This window comes from Brassica napus, chromosome C7, assembly GCF_020379485.1.
Source record: "Brassica napus cultivar Da-Ae chromosome C7, Da-Ae, whole genome shotgun sequence".
NCBI lineage: Eukaryota > Viridiplantae > Streptophyta > Magnoliopsida > Brassicales > Brassicaceae > Brassica > Brassica napus.
The window spans coordinates 41,495,383-41,514,882 of NC_063450.1; the positions used below are offsets into that span (position 1 = coordinate 41,495,383).

General features: G+C 34.1%; 3 protein-coding genes and 1 long non-coding RNA gene across 4 annotated transcripts; 1 reads left to right on the forward strand and 3 right to left on the reverse strand.

Annotated features, from left to right (window-relative positions):
- Positions 1-2: 2 nt before the first annotated feature.
- Positions 3-1,148, forward strand: LOC106349017 (cytochrome B5-like). The gene is made up of 3 exons (XM_013788889.3): positions 3-275; positions 578-644; positions 735-1,148. The coding sequence occupies exons 1-3, from the start codon at positions 189-191 to the stop codon at positions 995-997; spliced, it is 417 nt and encodes a 138-aa protein (XP_013644343.2). The 5' UTR covers positions 3-188; the 3' UTR covers positions 998-1,148.
- LOC106349014 (BTB/POZ domain-containing protein At5g48800) lies at positions 1,084-3,768 on the reverse strand. The gene is made up of 4 exons (XM_013788886.3): positions 3,249-3,768; positions 3,110-3,176; positions 1,891-3,033; positions 1,084-1,825 (listed from the first exon to the last, which is right to left on the reverse strand). The coding sequence occupies exons 1-4, from the start codon at positions 3,350-3,352 to the stop codon at positions 1,277-1,279; spliced, it is 1,863 nt and encodes a 620-aa protein (XP_013644340.2). The 5' UTR covers positions 3,353-3,768; the 3' UTR covers positions 1,084-1,276.
- A 6,367-nt stretch (positions 3,769-10,135) lies between these two features.
- Positions 10,136-12,157, reverse strand: LOC106352284 (cyclin-dependent kinase inhibitor 3). Its single transcript, XM_013791944.3, has 3 exons — positions 11,678-12,157; positions 10,497-10,691; positions 10,136-10,430 (listed from the first exon to the last, which is right to left on the reverse strand). Exons 1-3 carry the CDS (start codon positions 12,034-12,036, stop codon positions 10,361-10,363), a joined length of 624 nt encoding a protein of 207 aa, XP_013647398.2. The 5' UTR covers positions 12,037-12,157; the 3' UTR covers positions 10,136-10,360.
- A 5,558-nt stretch (positions 12,158-17,715) lies between these two features.
- Positions 17,716-19,358, reverse strand: LOC125589785. Its single transcript, XR_007325943.1, has 2 exons — positions 18,878-19,358; positions 17,716-18,536 (listed from the first exon to the last, which is right to left on the reverse strand). It is a non-coding gene; the product is annotated as an uncharacterized LOC125589785 (long non-coding RNA).
- Positions 19,359-19,500: the final 142 nt, after the last annotated feature.

Genomic DNA, 19,500 nt, shown 5'->3' on the forward strand with positions numbered 1-19,500 from the left:
ACAAGAATTAAATACCAACCAGTAAAATAAGAATAAACGGAATACAATATTTAATTAATTAAAAAATATGATTAAGCGAAGCAAGAAGCATTTATCAGCGATGCGCCAGATCTATTAAGCTAATTTATTAGTAGCCATTCCACCAGAAACCCTTTTGTTTGTTTGAATAATTTGAGGATCATCGGGAGATGGGCGGAGACGGCAAAGTGTTCACCTTGGAGGAGGTTTCTCAGCACACTAGCAACCAGGATTGCTGGATCGCCATCGACGGCAAGGTTCCACTCTCATCTCTCTCTTGTTTGATCTCTCATTATCTGATAAGATCTGGATCGCACTATCAAACTGTAACCGTAGATCTGCTCTACTTTTGCGAGATCTTATAATCTAAATCACTGATAATTTGGGTCCCTTTGCTAAAATCCTACTGATTCTTTATTGAATGTGATTGCTTACTCTCCATGTTTGTTTGATTGATCTCGTATCTTGAGCTTATGATTGAACTTTGTTAACTACGTTTGATATGTGAATAGTTGAAAAGGTTGTTCTTTTGATGGTGTATATATATATATATATATAGGTTTATGATGTGACCAAGTTCTTGGACGACCATCCTGGTGGTGACGAGGTCATCTTGACTTCTACAGGTAAAACCACCTTACACGTCTTTCTTGGTTTGTTAGTTCATGTTTGGGCACTTACCTCTTCTTCTCAACAATGTGTTTGTTTTTATTCAGGGAAAGACGCGACGGATGATTTTGAGGATGTGGGACACAGCTCCACTGCAAAAGCCATGCTTGATGAGTACTACGTTGGTGATATTGACTCCGCCACCGTCCCTACCAAAACCAAGTTCGTTCCTCCTCCTTCAAACCAGACCCAGTCTAACCAGAACAAGAGCTCCGATTTCCTCATCAAGATCCTTCAGTTCCTTGTTCCTCTTCTTATCTTAGGCTTGGCTCTCGGTATCCGCTCTTACACCAAGTCCCCTTCCTCTTGAGGACTCGATCTTTGTGGGTCGTTGAGTGTTTGTCTACGTGGGTTTACACTCTTTATCTCTCTGCCTTGTCTTTGTAAGACTTCAGATATTATATTCTCTCTTGAGAGACCTTTTGTTTGTCTTTTAATCAAAATCAAATCCATTTACAAAAGATTGAAACTCAGAGTAACTGAGAATATTATCATTCACTCACTCACTCACAGCCTAGTCTTGGCATTCACTTTAACAAAGCAGCAACAGGTAAAGAGAATATATAAGAAAGAAAAATGACAGAGCTTGCTAATCCATGCTTGCGCATGTTCTCTCCATCGCCTTTGAATCAGTTCTGAAAGACTGCTTCGATGGAGAGCTTGAACCTCTTGATGAGCTATGATGCCCCCCAAAGAAGCTAAGCTTCCCCATCTTCTTCGAGAAACTGCTCATGAATTTTCTCGAATGAGACCTCTGCATATCTCTCTTCATGCAGATATGCTCCTTCTCCAGATCGTTGAGCCTCATCCTCAGCCTAGCTAACTCGAGCTTCAGCTCCCTGTTTTCTCTCCTCAGAGACGCGTAGTTGTCTTTCGGGGACATCGCTGCGCTGAGAGCTCCGCTGTTGATTCTCCATGACTGATGCTGCTGCTGCTTTGGCTTTGTCTCTTCGTCTGAGTAAGAAGTGCACAAGGAGCTTCTGAGCTTAAGCTGCTCAAAGTAGAGAACCTGAACTATTGATTGCAGAGGAAGCCGCTCGTTCTGCGCAGCGTGTGCTCCTGCCTCTTGTGAGAGTTTCTGGAAGTCTATAAGTTTCGACAGCTTCTTCTTGTCTGAATCTGACAACCCTTGATGTGCCTGAGAAGCGAGAACACAAGTATCAACAAGACAAGAGAAGAAAAGCAAAAACTGTTTGAGTTTACCTTAAGATAGAGATCAATGGCACGGTACAACCCATCATGAAGAGTGCGAGCATGAAGCGGCAAAGCTTCTGCAATGAGCAAGAACTTGGGAAGGTCAAGGTTAGCATCAGGAGCAATCTCAGCGAGGTAACTATCTACAAGCTTCGCAACTTTAAACATGGCGCTTTGAGAAGGCGTATGCGGACTACTATCATCACCGCATTCAAACACAGACTCTTCGTCCTCACTATCATCACCTCCTTGCTGCGAGAAGTTCACCAAGATTCTGTGAACCGTGTCAATCTCGAACAAAGTATCTCCCGCGTGACGAAAAGAAGGGATCAAGAGATCATCTAACGTCGCCATGTCAAGCTGAGAACCGATCCTCCTCTCTAGATCAAGCCTGCATGACACCGAAGCATCAAGCATCACCGCTCTTCTAAGCAACCCGAAGAGGAAACTTATAGGAACAACGAGTTTCTCAACTGGGAGAAGAGCAACGATTGTCTCAACAACGGCTTGTTCGTGTTCTTGATGTCCTGTCTTTGTCAGCTGTCTCTCTGCGTAACTCAACAAGGAAGCTCCTATACTCTCAGGACGCACGCCGCGGCACTTCATAGCGTTCATCACTCTCTGATACAAATCAATCCTAAGAACAGAAAGATCCTCAATCCACCAGTCTCCACCTCCTCCATCGTTACCTTTAGCTTGCTTGCTCATGTGAAGCCTCCCGGAGCTGCTATACTCCAACCGCGAGAAGCTCGAGGCGATCTGCTCGGCGCAGGCCTTCGAGGCGATGGCGTCGATGCATCTGGTTACGATATTGAGCTCGTCCGCGAGAGGGAGGAGATTCTCTGACTGTTTCAAGACTTGGACGCACATCTCGAGGCTCTTGCAGACAATGCTGTCGAGATACTCCTCTGTTCTCGAAGCCAAGTTGTCTTTGGAGTACTCTTCTGTCATCTCGAGGTAGTCAGAGACGCAGAGGAGCTGCGCGACGTTTGATGAGGTGATCTCGAAGTTGATCCCGTAGCAGAACTTGGCTGCTAGCTCGAATGTTTCTGCTCCTCCTGGGAGGTTGAGGAGCTCCACTTTGGAGATGTCTGAGTCTCTGTGTTCCGCGACGATTCTACGGATTCTTCCACTTCTGGAGACTAGAGGGAACTGAGAAATGGAGAAATCAAACATTGGTTCTCAGTAACTACATATCACTGTTAATGTTTTGTAAGTATGGATATACCTTGTGTAGAGCAAAGTTTCCTCCGTTTACTTCTATGGTTATATCACTTGGGACGTCTCGAAAGATCCTGTGAAGTTGCAGGAAAGAAACTTAAAAGAGGGATGGCGGTGAAAATAGAAGAAAGAGAAGAGAACAATACCATTCACTACAGCTTTGCCTAGAAGATTTAGCAAGAGAGAGCTTCTGGTGGTGGTGGAGATGTTGATGATGCTGTAGCAGAAGATGGTTGTGATGCTTGTCCATGAAGGAAGAATTATGTTCAAGAAGCAGAGAAAGATGCAGAAGAAACCAATTAAAAGTAGACTAGCTTGGTGATGGTTAGTTTTCCTCAGAGATAGAGAGAGAGTGATGGGTAATAGTAATGTTGAATGAGCATTAATCATAACACCTGGTCATGTTTTGTTCAAATCCAAAGTTTTTGTCTTTGTCTTTAGTTGGGTCCCCTTTGCTTGTCCCTCCATGGTTTTCTCCCTCCTTTGAAATGTCAAGAACAGATCTTTTTCAAGCAACAATTGTCAAACGCGAATTAAGCTCCATTTTATTAGGGATATCAAAAAGATTCTATGCAAAGTTGGAATAGAAACATATGAGCAAAAAGAAGAAAAACATACTGATAAAGGTGTGGGAAAAAAGAGAAAAAGTGTCAAAAGGCTTCAATCCAAAGGGAAAATGATTTGCAGAGTGGGAAAAGTTAAAGCGGAAATAAGAAAAAAAGAAAGAAATTTTATTACAATCTAAAAACCTCTTTTTGGTTTGCTTTGTCTCTTGTCATCATTTGTCATTATCTTCTTCATTTCTTTTTTCTCTTTCGGGTGAGAGAGAATATTACAATAGTAGTTTGAAGTTTACTTACATATTTGCCAAGAAAGCTACTCCGATCATTTGACTTTTACCTCAAAGCACCATCATAAAGTTTTATGTAGGCCTGGGCATTTCGGGTATCGGTTCGGTTCGGTTCGGGTATTTCGGGTTTCGGGTAGTTCGGATAGGGGCTAGAGGATCCATTTAGTACTTGACGTATTTTCGGTTCGGTTCGGTTCGGATAGTTTCGGGTTCGGTTCGGTTCGGATAGTAAATGTAGGAACCGGAAAATATCCGGAAAAAGTTCGGTTCTCATTTGGATCCAGTTCGGGTTCGGATAGTTCGGGTAGTTCGAATAATTTGGATAAAATATTGGTTATTTAAGGTAAAATATCAAATAATTAGGATGATTTAGATAAAAAATTTGGATATTTCGGATTATTTTGGATATTTCGGATAAAACTATCCGGATAGTTTCGGATACTTTCGGGTAGTTTGGATAGTTTATAATAATTTAGTTATCCTCAACTATTTTCAAATACTTTTAATAGAATTTTAAATTAAAAATATATATTTAGTGATGTTATATGTATATATAATTAATGTTTTTATATATTCGGGTACCCGTTTGGTTCTCGGTTCGGTTCCGGTTCGGTTCGGTTATTTCGGATATAAAAATATATGAACCGTTCGGGTATTTTAGGGTATTGGTCCGGTTCCGGTTTCGGATATTTCGGTTCGGTTTCGGTTCGGTTCTTCGGTTCCGGTTATTTTGCCCAGGCCTAGTTTTATGTAGCTGATCTACAGACTTGGCAGCGATGATCAGCTTCTGAGTCCTCCTTGTTCAGCTCATTCTCATTCAAGAAACCTCCTGCATTTTAACCCTGTTATGAGCAAAATACAAACCCACCAACGTTGCCTCACAAGAGAGTAATAACCAATTAGACCGTTGCACCAAAAGGTTATCGACTAGTTTTGCTTGGATCAGCTCATCAAATACAAAGTTATAAACAATTTCACGCTCTCTATACGTCAGCACTACCTCTACCTGATCCTTACCTTTTTTTTTCTTTTTTTTTTTATTGGATTATAAAGTGTAATTTTCTTTACAAAACGAAATTGATTACTTATAGCTATTCCAGTCACACAATTTCTATGTTTATGAACTTTCTAGAAACTGTAAACTAACAGATGACCGCAGCTCTCAATTTGTAATAGTATAAGCTTTTAACTCTTGTATGTCTTTTTTACAAAAAAAAAGGAAAAAAAAACTCTCGTATGTCTCTTTTTTTCAAAAAAAAAAAAAAAAGACTCTCGTATGTCTCTAGATTCATATTCCCTCTGTTCTGAAATATACGATGTTTAGAAAAAAAATTATGTTTCAATATGTAAGATGTTTTTATATTTTTATGTAGCTTTAACTTTATCAAATTAAATCTGTGTAATCAATTAAATTTAATAGTTATATTTTGTAATTGGTTAAATAGTTTTAATTTATAGTTTCAATATACTTTTTAGATAAAAATATTTTTTTTAATAAGCTTGGTTTACCTAGAACATTTTATATTTAGGAACAGATGGAATATAATTTATTCTATTTTGTTTCGATGAGTAGATGCTTTCAAATATTCATTGTGAACAATTCCAAGACAAAGACTCATCGCCCCATCCCTTGGAATTAACCTATTCTTATTCGACACAATACTCATGTCAAGTCAATACTGTATGACTCGTACATCTCTTCTTAAATATTGCAAATCATTGATTCATAAAATTTAATATTTCGAAAAAGACTTGCTATTTAAAGTCACACTCGCCCCTCTACAGAAACGAAATATTATTCATTTTTTTTTTTTGGGTCAAAAAACGAAATATTATTCTTAATCAGACAAATTGATATTCTGTTGGTTGGGCAGTGTTGCGTCTTGCGTGTGATGTCGATTAGTCTTATTACTTGAATCAAGTAGGGCCCTAATCACGTTCTTCTTTCACATCCACATGCTTATTAATTGTTTTTGGAAATGCTTAATGCAGATATATATATTTTCGCATAGGATAAACTCTATAAGGATGTTCAAGTGATTCACCAACTTGTAGGGTGAACTCTTCAACCACTGACCACCATGAACCATGAATTGGTTAGTATTCAAAAGCTAAAGATGCGGAGATGATTATGTGAGAATGATGTCTTCTCCACCTCCATTATCTCTTTTCGGTTTTGATTAGATACAAACAAAAGCATTGTCTTCTTTTTTTAATCTACTACCAAGTCAAAACTTTCTTAAGCTCACTCGTCTCTTTATACATTTTTTTTTGGGTAACTCAGCACTACCAAATCTAGATCATATTGTGATTTTTTACGTGTTGGTTTTTTTAAAAAAAATTAACTGACTTTTTAGATATTTGATTAGTTTGATTATTTTTATAATTCGAACTTTAACATAAAATGGCATAGGTAACTAACTTAACAGGTTGACAAAAAAAAACTAAAAAAAAGCTAACTTAACAGGACATAAAATTAAAATTGCATTTTAAACCTTTTCATTTCCGTATATGTTACTCGGCATACTACTCATGCAAACCAAACAATAGTTTAGCATGTTCCGTCCATCGTTTCACTCCAAACTTGTTTGTTTTTTGAAAAACAAAAGAAATTCTCATTTTATGTAAGATAAAGACGAAAACACCAATCAATATTCAATAACCAAAGAGTTTTATTTCGTTTGCGTTTTTCAAATATCAAAAATAAATTCCTTAAAATTGTTAAAGTGCTATGAACATGCAAGTGGAGCTTGTATATGTCAATAGTCTTCCGTAACTAATTAGGCGACGAAGTCACTGATGCAAGATGCATTAGTCGTTACTACATAAGGCATGCGAAGTGGTGGGTTACCATGTGAATGCAAGATATGCTGAGATGGAGAAGGATAAACTGAGTTTTATGTCTTAATGTATTCGTTGAAGTAGTTTCTGAGGCAGTGTATGTCAAAGAGTGAACCAGGAGGCATGCAGAATGGTAGAGACCATGTGGACGCAAGATGCTGAGCTAATGTGGGATAAACTCGAGGAGCAAGTTTATACCGTGGAGAAAAAGACAAAAGATAAACTTGGGGAGCAAGTTTATGCCTTAAGGAATAAGTGCATTTAAAAAAAAATGAAAGTGTGCTTATTGATATGGAAGTTGTCTATCCATGTTTCTTGGAGGCTAGGGTTTCAGGAACGTGGAGATCACTATAAAATAGTTATGGAGTCGTGTGTATTCTATAAGACACTGACTATTATTATAGAGAAATAGTGAAAATCCCTTAAGGGTGTTCTTGGGTTGTGCTGAAGCAGTTGCTAAAATACTGACGACAGAAAGACAAGTTTGGGTAGATTAGAAATCTTTCAGTGTCGTGTGTTAGGGTGTTAACACTAGACGAGTAAAGCTGAATAAATAAAGTCTTGTAAAGATTGTTTTAAAGAGATTCTAATAAAAACATAGTTAGTTATTTGTATCTATTTTGTCTTTTGATTTATCTTCTGCATTACTCAACTGTGGCGTCATCTTTTCACTAACATGCTATGCTATGCAAGTACTACTTGTGAATGGCTAAATGCACACAAACTCTCGGTGCCGTGTTCTAACCAATATAAACTATCTAATTTTCTATATCAAATGTTAAATTGTATAAACAAAAGTTAAGCATGGGTAACAATCAGTGTTTTTCGTAGTGAGTTTAAGTCGGTTTGCTATTCTCAAGAAATTTTAGTGCTAACATTGAAAAACATGTTTTCAACTTTTTTCATATAAGTTAAACAAAAATCTTTCAACCAATTTGAAAAACTGAAATGATGGGAATAATTGTATCCTCCCGGCGATTATGGAAATTTGAAAAGAAACTCAAAAAATCATATAATAAAAGAAAACTGAAAACATATACAGTAATTGGAAACAGAAAAAAAAGGAAAAGAAAATGTAGAGGGTCAACTTGTGAAAGACAATAAGTAAAGGGGTAGAAGGATAAAACAAAAGGACACGGTAGACATGGAACGAAAGGAGATCCTTTATCAACGCATCATATGTCTCCTTGCACGCGCTTCGTACATTTAACGCTTTGATTGTCATTATTGTTGTTTGGTCTCCTCTCGTATCAATTTTCTATATTTTTGTGAGCTAACCATACAATCAAGCATCCTATGCAAGTATGCATCACATCATTTGTTTTTATATTTTTGTAAAAAATAGATTGAAGTGATCCTTACACATCTCAGTTGGACTTGGCCTTATTCTTTCAGCTAGAAAAGAACCCAACCCAGTAGGAGTTTAAATTTATAGCTCGGTGTAGTCCAATTAGAATTGGCAAGTTTGAATTACATACGAGCTATTTTCTAAAACCAACAAATTTGATAACTGGAAAGTGCTACTTAAAAAAATTACATTTGGAAAAAACTGCATATGCAAGCATCCCATAAACTTGGTTTTAAAGGAATTAGTAGCAAGGTTGGGGTCTAATTTAATAGCAGAAAATTGTCAACAACAACAGATAAATCTCATCACTTATAAAGTTACAAAAACACAGATTTTTTTTTGTGTAAAGCTACTTCATTAAAATCCAGAAAATGTTTTACGAAAAAATATTGGATAAAATTATTTAGGATATCATAAAAGATGAAAATATATTTTTAAGAATGCCAACCGATTAACAGAATAAAAGGATACAAATCATATGATACAAATGATATGTTGCACCAAATATAGAGATGTGAACAGTAATATGTGGAGATTGTCTTATTCAGCTAATTATATCATATACTACTTTTAGTGTGGCGAAGACCGATCCGGCTATTACAAGTTTGTATGATGTCATGTTTATTCCAAAGTAGAACAGTTTCAAGTTCGATTGATTCTGCTTCTATGTTTTTTTTTAACCTTTTTACTGTGGAAGTAAGTTTTAGAGGTTATATAGTTTGCTTATCACATCTTGTAGACTTCAATCGTTAATTGTTGAAATGATACTTACAATTTAGCAAAAAAAAAAAGAGACCGATCATCATGAAATTAAAAGCAGCGAAGATCATGTTTTTTTTTAACACTGACGACGATCATGTTTAATTTATACAATTTTGGCAGTTTAGAAGTTTGGTTATCTATGCATATTAATTATTTAAATTTTGAATGTTAAGCCAAGAAATGTTTGCTTTCCTCATGGGCGGCCCTCAGTCCTTGGCTCACATTAACATGCCTATGAGCTAAGGCCTATGGGATAATCAGAAGGATGAAACCACAGAGAGCAAGGGGAGTGTGAGAAGAAAACAAACGAAAAGACAAAAAGGCTTTCGTAGTGAGTGCTAACATCTTTTTGGCATTTTCTAGCAAATAGTACCAAAAGGTTCAAACAAAACATTGAATAAACTGAACACAGATACCCCCAAGTGTGCATTGGTTAAAGATATGACCGAAGCGAATCTAAATGTCCCAAAACATGATTCGTATTAGTCAGCGAGCCCGTGATCTAACAACACCCCGTGTGTATATGTATACATTACCATACGTGTGTCTGTATCTATGCAGGTATGTACGTACGTATTGTTAACGTTTAATGGATTCACTTTCAATCCCTTTCACTTTTTTATTCACTTCACTGATTAGAGAAAACAAAGAACAATGATTGGTTTCGAGATAAAATTTTACAGTTCCATCACATGGGGCTGGCCAATTTTCGAGAGACGATAAAAAAGTTAAAACAACAGAGATCTTATCAATGAACACTGTAATATATTTTGTTGTCTCATCTTTTTGTCCCTGTCTGATTAAACTCTGTTGTAATAATTAGGGTGTCTATTTCAAGCATCGGGACAAGCAATATCTCAGATTATTCACACCCATGCACATTACAATTACACATTACAATTGGAATAATAATTAACACTAATGAGTAATGACCAATGCTATACCACTAATTATTCACACCCCATACACATTCACGTGCTGTAAATCATGAGAATTATGTCAAGAGGAGGGACCATTTTGTGTGTAGTTGAACCAAGAGTAATATATTTCAGATTTCAAGAGTAAGGACTCAGCTACCAAGTTCACACGTGAACCCATTTAAAGTGTACATCTACATCATTTTCTCACTACATGCCAAGCTTGAACATGTTTACACACGTCCACATCAATCATCATCACAATATGCAGATAGCTTTGAATAAACAAACATGACAGAAAAGACTTAACAGAAAGAGAGAAGCAAACAAATTCACTAAGCATCTAAAATCACCAAAAGAGATTAGTACAAATGGTGTGAGGTTCAGGTCTCTAATCTACTTTTACCAACTTGTTTTCTAACCGCATTATTACTTAAGATTACACTCCTTTTTTAAAAGGATTTTGATGTTCGGTTAGTCTGTTAAATTCACCACATTCTACTTCCACACCATGTAACTGGAGCTTGCTTCCTTTGCACTTCATGGACTGACTTGTACCCACTCGTAGCGTCCAGCGAGGGGCACATCATTCACGATGTCGAAGTTGTACCTGACGATTTTTGAAACACATTAGTGTTCATCCTATTGTAATGCAGCAAAAAAGAAAGATCCTTACTTGTCCATGAACAGCCTTTGCTGTTGCTGCTCTGCATAGGCAAAGAACTCCTCTAGTTCACTAGTTGATGGGACAGAGCTATCTCCGTCCCTTATGCAATCTCTGGTTGCTGTACGCATCGACTTTGTGCTAGACCCTGGTGTAACAATGATCTCCAGATCCTCAGCAAAGTTACAAGGCGTGCTCTCCCTTGTGCTGAAGAAAAATCAATAAACAATTATCAACACAAAGACACTCAATCAAAAACTGAACCAAAACTGAACATCCAGAGAAAAAGAGAAACTTGATTTAAGTAAAAAACAAAAGCTAGACTTTATGAGAGTATATGGTCCCATCTGATACGCTATGCAATAAATAACAAAGAGAAGGAAAACACACATTGTCCTCTACCGAGAGAAGTTGCCCAAAAAAACAGAGAATCCTACAAAAGTATTCCCCAAGTTTGCAAAAACCCCACTAGGTCCCATGAACATGACGCCACACTACAGTACTTGCACTACACTTATGAAGAAAGCCTCCATTTTTTCATATGATCTTACATATTAAAAGCTACTGACAATTACACGACAACCCCCTTTAGTAAAAAAAAACGAAAAAACCATATGTTAAAATAATTATAGTGAATGTCCAAAAGGACCAAATCCCAGAGCTCTATTCCTAAACCCTAATACATATCACTTCCAGAATCATTAGCAGGAGAGGACTCAAACTAATATGCACAAAAAGGATCATAAGCTGAACCGAAGTAGTTAATATAAAATGATACATATATATACACAAAGAAAAGAGCTTTTGTTAACATTGATAACCTCTGCAACGTGGTACACATGAGACAGACAAACAATAACTCTGAAATATCTAATCTAACGCCAAAAGAGATCAGAGTGAGCAGTAATAACAACAGCAGTACATCAGAAGAAAGAAAAAAAAACATTTATTTCTAGTTGTACTGTAAGCTATTTTCATCCCAATAATAATAATTAAAAAAAAAATTGATTTGAGCAAACAACGAAAGTTTCAGAGAAGCCTAACGCTCTTCACAGTTTGGGCAAAAGAAGCTACGACACAAAACACGAACTCGTGTCTTAATCTAAGCTCAAAACTAACATTTTTAATAAGACAAACAAAAGAACGAAAGTGGGTTTCATCGAATTGGTAAGCTAGGGCACAAAAGGACCAACCTTTGTCTCGATTCAGAATCAGGACTGTTCTCTCCGCAAAAAGCATCAGACTTTCCGAACCAATCATCTCCGTCTACATGAACCGAGCCCGAACCGGAGCTAACCCGACCCTTCGAGCCAGACTCCTTAATTCTCGGCGGCTGTTTCGGCTCGGTTAAAGCCATTGGTTTCTCGAGGCGGCGGCTGCGGAGCTGAAGGTAGCGAGAAGAGTCTCCGGCTAAAGCGGAATCAGAGGCGGAGGAATTGAGCCGCTTCAAAGCTAGGGTTTTAGCGGCCCTGGTGCGAACTCCCAGAGAAGTCGGCTCGGTGGGTTCCGTGTCGTTGTTGGTAATCTTCGATTTCTTCATGTATTTGCCCATTTTGGGAGCTTGACTTCGGGCGAGAGGGGGAAGCTTAGCTCGAGAGCGGGAAAGAGAGAATGAGAGGGAAAAAGCTTCGAGGAGGGAAGCGAGGCGAGAAAAAGAAAATGGGAAATGGTTTTCGAGTTTTGTGGGGTTAAATGTAGAGAAAATGAGAAAAAAAGGTGAACCCTTTTTTATTTTGTATTAATTAAATTGAGACCCCACAAATTCATCATTATTATTATTCGAGACCTTGTATTACTATTCTCATTTGTACTACTTTTTCGCCTGTAATTTGTTAGATAGCATTTTAAGTTTTTTGTTATTGTTGTTCAAAAACATATATATATTTTTTTAAATATCAATTTTTGACACAAACTTATCTATGCTATCATATTGTATAATAGCACTACAATAACATATAATAAAATTGATAAAAATGGTTTACTAAATTTGTTTGTGTTCTCACAGTTTTGCATATGTTTTGACATGCATATACTTTCTGTTAGCTGTTCACCATGTTTTTCAGGTGAAAATCATTGAACATTTCACAAAACTGAAAATATACACTAATATTTTGAAACTTTAATATGTTTAAAAAAGAAGAAAATATACATGACAAAAAAAGAAGAAGTAATTAATAAGGGCTTATTTGTCAAATAACAAAAAAAAAAAGTGTAATTAGATTTTTAGCAAGAGGTTAGAGAGAGATAGAAATAAAAATAAGGAAATAGATGATGTTTTTAGTTAGATAGTAGGTTTATGTTTTTTTTATGGTTATAGGAGCAAATTTCCCTCAAGATAAAATATTAGGTTGGGATCGTATAAAATATTAATCTAAATTTAGTAAGAGTGAAGATACTATTGACTACACAATGAATGAAGTACTAGGTGGTTACCCGCGAATTCGCGGATATAAATATTGTATAAAAATATATATATTATGTATAGAGTTTCGTAAAGTTTTCATAAATTTAATGTAAAAATAATTGATAAATGTTTAGTAATAACAAATGTTTATGAAATTATATATGTAAATATCATATTTACTTCTCTTACATATATTATACATCTTCTTCAGACTATTCTAAATTTTTTATTATTTCATTTTTTATTAATTTTTTGCTAATGTTTTCCTAAATTTTTACATATTTTTTGCCAAATATTTATTTTTCTCTCTAAATAGTAATACATATTATACAATCAATAAACCAAAAATCCATCTTATAATTCTTTTCAATCATAGCATTACCTTATTCACTTTTTTAATTTATTTAAATGCAAAATAATTTTTAATCAAAGTTCTCACATGTTCCGTTCAATATAATTCAGTCAATCTTCAAAACCTAATTATTTATAAAGCATATATGGGCATTATAAGAGAAGAATAATTACAAAAGATATGATAATATTTTAATATGAATATGAAATCATTGCATCAATTTCTATAAATTGTGTTCTACTAATTAACCGTCCAATCTAAACTAAAATAAATAAAATTAAAAATTATCGACCAAGAAAATTATAACAATTTTCTTAAGACTACACAAATGATCGACATGTAAGTCCAAGTCACTTAAGTGACTTTTCGTTTAATATATAGGCAGACTTATATTTTTCATAAATATTTTATAAATTCTTATAAATAATTTAAAATTATGATAAAATAATTTTGTAAGCCATGATAAATAATTTTATAAATGTTTTATTTTTTTATAAATGACTTATAAGACATATATGGACATTGTGACTTTGTAAGACATTGACTAATACTTATTATAATACTATGCGAATATAATGTTTTATATTAAAAAATATGAAATCATTATATTGATTTCGATAAATTTTGTTCTATTAATTATTTTATGTTGTATATAGATACAAAAGAAATTAATCAAACATTATTACACTTTCTATAATTTTAATAATTAGTAATTACCATAAATTATTATTTGTAATATCATTTAGATTATTTGCTAAGTGATAGTATTAAGGGGAAATTTTACTTCTACACTTTCTTTAGTACCACATTTCAAGTATACCACTAGTATGGGGACATTTTCACAAATACACTTTTCATTAATGACCAAAAGACCATATTAGCCCTAACTTTATCTCTCTCTCTCTCTCGCGATCCTCTTTTCTTCCTCTCTCTTTCTCTCGATCTTTTTTCTTCTTCTCTGTCTCCGATTCACCGGAGATCCACCGTCTCTCCTCCTTCTCCTCCGTCCCTAACCAAGGCTTGGATATCGCGTCTCTCCTCCTTCTCCTCTTACTTCCTCCGATTCTGCGATCTCGGATTGCTTCGCAACCACACCAAAGCTCTCTGCCTCTCCGCCGGCGCCGGACACGCTCCGATGGCGATGGCCCAGATCGAGTTATCTGACGTTACCGCCGTGGAGTTGGTGGATTCGCTTCCTCTCGAGAGAAGAGCTGATCCTCATAACCTTTATTTTTCGACGGTGCGTTTGATTTCGCATTTACTGCGCATCTTGATGATGCTCTGTTTCCGTGGAGGGTCGTGGAGGAGATGGAGAGGACGGTGAGGCGAGGCGCAGTTGATTATTTAACAAACTTTATAAACTGTTTTATAAGCCTTTCTAAATTGTCTTTTAGTTGATTGAGTTACTTAACACATCGTTTTCTGCAGCTGAGGTGAAGCCTTCACTTGCGTTATATCATACTTTTTATCGCTGCTAAAAGAAACAGACTCTGCAATCTAAGACACAAGAAGAAACTAAAAAATGTCAATGGTTGGTCAATAAGACTTTAGAAAAAAAACAAGAGACAATGATGAATTTGATGATTAACATTGTAGATCAAAGAAAATGTGTGATGGCAGAGTTGTGGCTCTCATATAAGCTTGAACATATGCTTCTTTTATGAGTGTCGGGAACTGAACATGTCAATTACATTACTAAATAACTTCGATTTATAAAGAGTTATAAATTTTCAAAAACTCAATGTTCACTATTAGAAATCTTTCTCTTAGATCAGAATATTAATAGATAACTCTTTCTCTTAGATCAAAACAACAAAATCCGAAAAAATACTTACAGGTTGTGATTCTTGCTGAGGATTCAACATTTGAAGTTATAAGACAGTTTATAAAGTTTGTTAAATAATTTATAAGGTTTATAAATTCTGCACAATTTTGAAGTTAACTACGAGGTATTGTGATACTTCAACAGAGCAAATAAGATTATTGATGAATGGGGGTAGATCTATGGTTCACTTTCTCATATCAACCAATGGGGTTAGATCTATGATTATTGATGAATGTAAATAATTTATAAAAGTTTATAAAAAACGTTATGAAAGCATACATTCAATTTATAAGGGTATTATATGAGTTCCATAGGTTTATAAATCAACTAAAAGAGTCTATAACAATTTAGAAAGCCTTATAAAACAATTTATAATGGTTTGTACAATAATTTATAAGGGTTTATAAGGGTACGTAAATAATGTATATGGGTTTATAAAAATAATTTATTAAGTTTATACACCATTATAAATATTATAAAATAATTTATATGGGAATTTAAAATTTCTGAAGCGGTAGAGTCTTGATTGCTGTCCACATGTACCTCAGAATCTGCCATGTATCATCATCTCTTTACAAAGCCTTATAAGGATATGTAAAATTATTTGTAAGAGTTTATAAACTATTAATAAATGCATATAAAACAAGTTATAAAATCTATAAACCATTTATAAATGTTTATAAGAAAGTTATGAAAGTTTATAAATAATTTATAAGGGGTATGTATACTATTAATAAGAGTTTATAAAAACTGTATGAAAGATTATATTCAATTTATAAGAGGTATTATAAGAGTTGTATAGGTTTATAAATCAACTAAAAGAGTCTAAAACCATTTAGAAAGCCTTATAAAACAATTTATAATGGTTTGTATAATAATTTATAAGGGTTTATAAGGGTATGTAAATAATGTATACGGGTTTATAAAAATAATTTATTAAGTTTATACACCACTATAAAATATTATAAAATGATTTATAAGGGAATTTAAAATTTCTGAAGCGGTGGAGTCTTGATTGTTGTCCACATGTACCTCAGAATCTGCCACGTATCATCATCTCCTTACAAATCCTTATAAGGATATGTAAAATTATTTGTAAGAGTTTATAAACTATTAATAAATGCATATAAAACAAGTTATAAAATCTATAAACCATTTATAAATGTTTATAAGAAAGTTATGAAAGTTTATAAATAATTTATAAGGGGTATGTATACTATTAATAAGAGTTTATAAAAACTGTATAAAAGATTATATTCAATTTATAAGAGGTATTATAAGAGTTGTATAGGTTTATAAATCAACTAAAAGAGTCTAAAACCATTTAGAAAGCCTTATAAAACAATTTATAATGGTTTGTATAATAATTTATAAGGATTTATAAGGGTATGTAAATAATTTATACGGGTTTATAAAAATAATTTATTAAGTTTATACACCATTATAAAAAATTATAAAATGATTTATAAGGGAATTTAAAATTTCTGAAGCGGTGGAGTCTTGATTGCTGTCTACATGTATCTCAGAATCTGCCACGTATCATCATCTCCTTACAAATCCTTATAAGGATATGTAAAATTATTTGTAAGAGTTTATAAACCATTAATAAATGCATATAAAACAAGTTATAAAATCTATAAACCATTTATAAATGTTTATAAGAAAGTTATGAAAGTTTATAAATAATTTATAAGGGGTATGTATACTATTAATAAGAGTTTATAAAAACTTTATGAAACATTATATTCAATTTATAAGGGGTATTATAAGAGTTGTATAGGTTTATAAATCAACTAAAAGAGTCTATAACCATTTAGAAAGCCTTATAAAATAATTTATAATGGTTTGTATAATAATGTATACGGGTTTATAAAAATAATTTATAAAGTTTATACACCATTATAAAGGATTATAATAAAACAATTTATAAGGATATGTAAAATTTCTGAAGCGGTGGAGCCGTGCTTGCTGTCCACATGTGCCTTAGAATCTGTCACGTATCATCATCTCTTTACAAAGCCTTATAAGGGTATGTAAAATTATTTGTAAGAGTATATAAACCATTAATAAAGACATATAAAACAAGTTATAAGATCTATAAATCATTTATAAATGTTTATAAGAAAGTTATGAAAGTTTATAAATAATTTATAAGAGGTATGTATACTATTAATAAGGGTTTATAAAAACTTTATGAAAGCCTTATAAAATAACTTATAATGGTTTGTATAATAATATATAAGGGTTTACAAGAGTATGTAAATATTTTATAAGGGTTTATAAAAATAATTTATAAAGTTTATACACCATAATAAAAGATTATAAAATAATTTATAAAAGTATGTAAAATTTCTGAAGCGGTGGAGTCTTGCTTGCTGTCCTCATGTGCCTCACAATCTGCCACGTATCATCATCTCTTTACAAAAGTATATAACTATTTATACAGGTTTATAAAACTATTTAAAAGGGTGTATTAAACTATTTACAAGAACATATAAGCTATTTATAAGTCTATTGTTAAAAGTACAACTTGACGATTTATAAGTTTTTATTAAGAAGTTTTTAAACAAGAGTTGATTGTATATGTCTATACAAAACACATAAATGTTTGAACTTGAGAAGTCTTGTGAGGAATGCTAGGCAGAATGAGTGTAAGAAACTCAAAGTGATTTATAAGCGTTTATAAATTTATTTACAATGGCTTATAAGGTAATTTTTCTAAAATCCCTCCAAAAGACAATCAACACAAAAAAGACATATCTGGTGAAAGAGCCACGTCCTTCAACAAGGGATATATTGCTTTAACATAGTCTGAGAACATCAAGGCTTCTCCATATCTCACTCTTCTATAAAAGAAACAATTGAAACCAAACTCACTTACATGTCCAACTAATATCTTCAACTATGTAACTACTAAAAGAGAGATACAATTGTTTTAGTATAAGAGATGTCTAAATAAGATGAGAGAGAAGAATGTACTAAGAAGCCAACTCTGCAACTTTTATAAAGCGTTATAAATACGTAATTCTTTGATAGCACAAACCACATTCTTCTTCAGAGTCTCTCTTGCCTCTTCAAACAGCTCACCAACCTCGTAAATTTTCAAAATCTGAACAAAAGCCAGTCACATATTATTTCTACGCATCAGCATTCACTTCCAAAAATAAGATTCAAAAATAGTATGCTTTCGTAACTCAACAAACTCATCATTCATCTCCACTGCTTCTGTAGATATTATACACAAAACAAGACATAAAAAATAAACTCACAAAGTATAAATAGAACGTTACACTACCAAAACACCAACGTTCCACCTCATATACTGCACATACTAAAACATTGCTAGTCAAACTACAAATAGTAGCATTGTATTACTTTAAGGAAGTGAGATACTTAGATATGCATATCACCACACATATTCTCCACAACATCCTTTAAATCCAAAAGCTGACAACACACATTTGTAATTCTCTGCAACATCACCAAATCAACCAAGAGAAGAAGTAATCATAGAATAATTATACTCTTAGGTTAGTACCTTCTCATGAATTAAATAATTATATAAATCTGAAAACTATTACAATAAATCAACAAAATCAATAATTGTACTCTTACGTTAAGCTTTGTGTCTTTTGATTGCTAACAGATCAACAGTAAGATTTGAAATGACCCAATTTATAAGATCTTATAAATTTGAGATCTGAAAACTTCACTTGAAAAACTTCGTCTTCTTTCTTAGAAACATATCGATTTTGATAAATCAAGCTAAGATTACAGAAAGAGGCAAAAATCACCATATACTATCATCTTACCTTTGTTAGTATTTCTTAGGCGTTGGGAGAGAGATCGTCTCGTTCGTCTGAGCTTGTCGAGTCTGTCAGCTTTGCCGGAGAACTTCTCGGCATGCGATTCGTGACGAACGTGACCGATTTAGCATCGGATGATTACTACGACTACATAATGCCGGCGGAGGAACGGCGGGATGTCCACTCGCCGCCACGCTCTCCCAATCCGGTCGAGTTCGTCGGAGATCGTCGAGTTCACCGGAGATCGCCAAGTTCGCCGGAGATCGCCGAATTCGCCGGAGATCGCCGAGTTTGCCGGAGATCTCGTTGGAGCTCGTCTCAATTTGATCTCAGTTTCATCTCGTGACAGACATTTGGAGAAGAATAGATCTAGGTTAAATTAATGAAATGAGGGGTATAATGGTACTTTAGCCATTAAAATTTTAATGGTAAATTTGAAAAGTGTAAAGTTGAAAAGTGGTATTAGGAAAGTGGTATTAGTGGCAATTCCCCTAGTATTAATTAGTTGTAGACTTACCTTTTATTTTAAATCAAATTAAAATAATTGAAAACTGAAAATCTTTCAACCAATCAAGTTATAACAATTTTTCTTAAATTTTCTATCTATGATTGACACCTCAACAAAAAAT

What these genes read in the sequence shown, in the direction of transcription:
- LOC106349017 (XM_013788889.3), top strand. Translation starts at nt 189, where the DNA reads ATGGGCGGAGACGGCAAAGTGTTCACCTTGGAGGAGGTTTCTCAGCAC. An exon ending in GGATCGCCATCGACGGCAAG is followed by an intron (nt 276 to 577) that starts GTTCCACTCTCA and finishes ATATATATATAG; the next exon opens with GTTTATGATGTGACCAAGTT. An exon ending in GGTCATCTTGACTTCTACAG is followed by an intron (nt 645 to 734) that starts GTAAAACCACCT and finishes GTTTTTATTCAG; the next exon opens with GGAAAGACGCGACGGATGAT.
- LOC106349014 (XM_013788886.3), bottom strand. Translation starts at nt 3,352, where the DNA reads ATGGACAAGCATCACAACCATCTTCTGCTACAGCATCATCAACATCTC. An exon ending in AGGCAAAGCTGTAGTGAATG is followed by an intron (nt 3,177 to 3,248) that starts GTATTGTTCTCT and finishes GCAACTTCACAG; the next exon opens with GATCTTTCGAGACGTCCCAA. An exon ending in GAAACTTTGCTCTACACAAG is followed by an intron (nt 3,034 to 3,109) that starts GTATATCCATAC and finishes TCCATTTCTCAG; the next exon opens with TTCCCTCTAGTCTCCAGAAG.
- LOC106352284 (XM_013791944.3), bottom strand. Translation starts at nt 12,036, where the DNA reads ATGGGCAAATACATGAAGAAATCGAAGATTACCAACAACGACACGGAA. An exon ending in GATTCTGAATCGAGACAAAG is followed by an intron (nt 10,692 to 11,677) that starts GTTGGTCCTTTT and finishes ATTTTTCTTCAG; the next exon opens with CACAAGGGAGAGCACGCCTT. An exon ending in CAAAGGCTGTTCATGGACAA is followed by an intron (nt 10,431 to 10,496) that starts GTAAGGATCTTT and finishes AAAAATCGTCAG; the next exon opens with GTACAACTTCGACATCGTGA.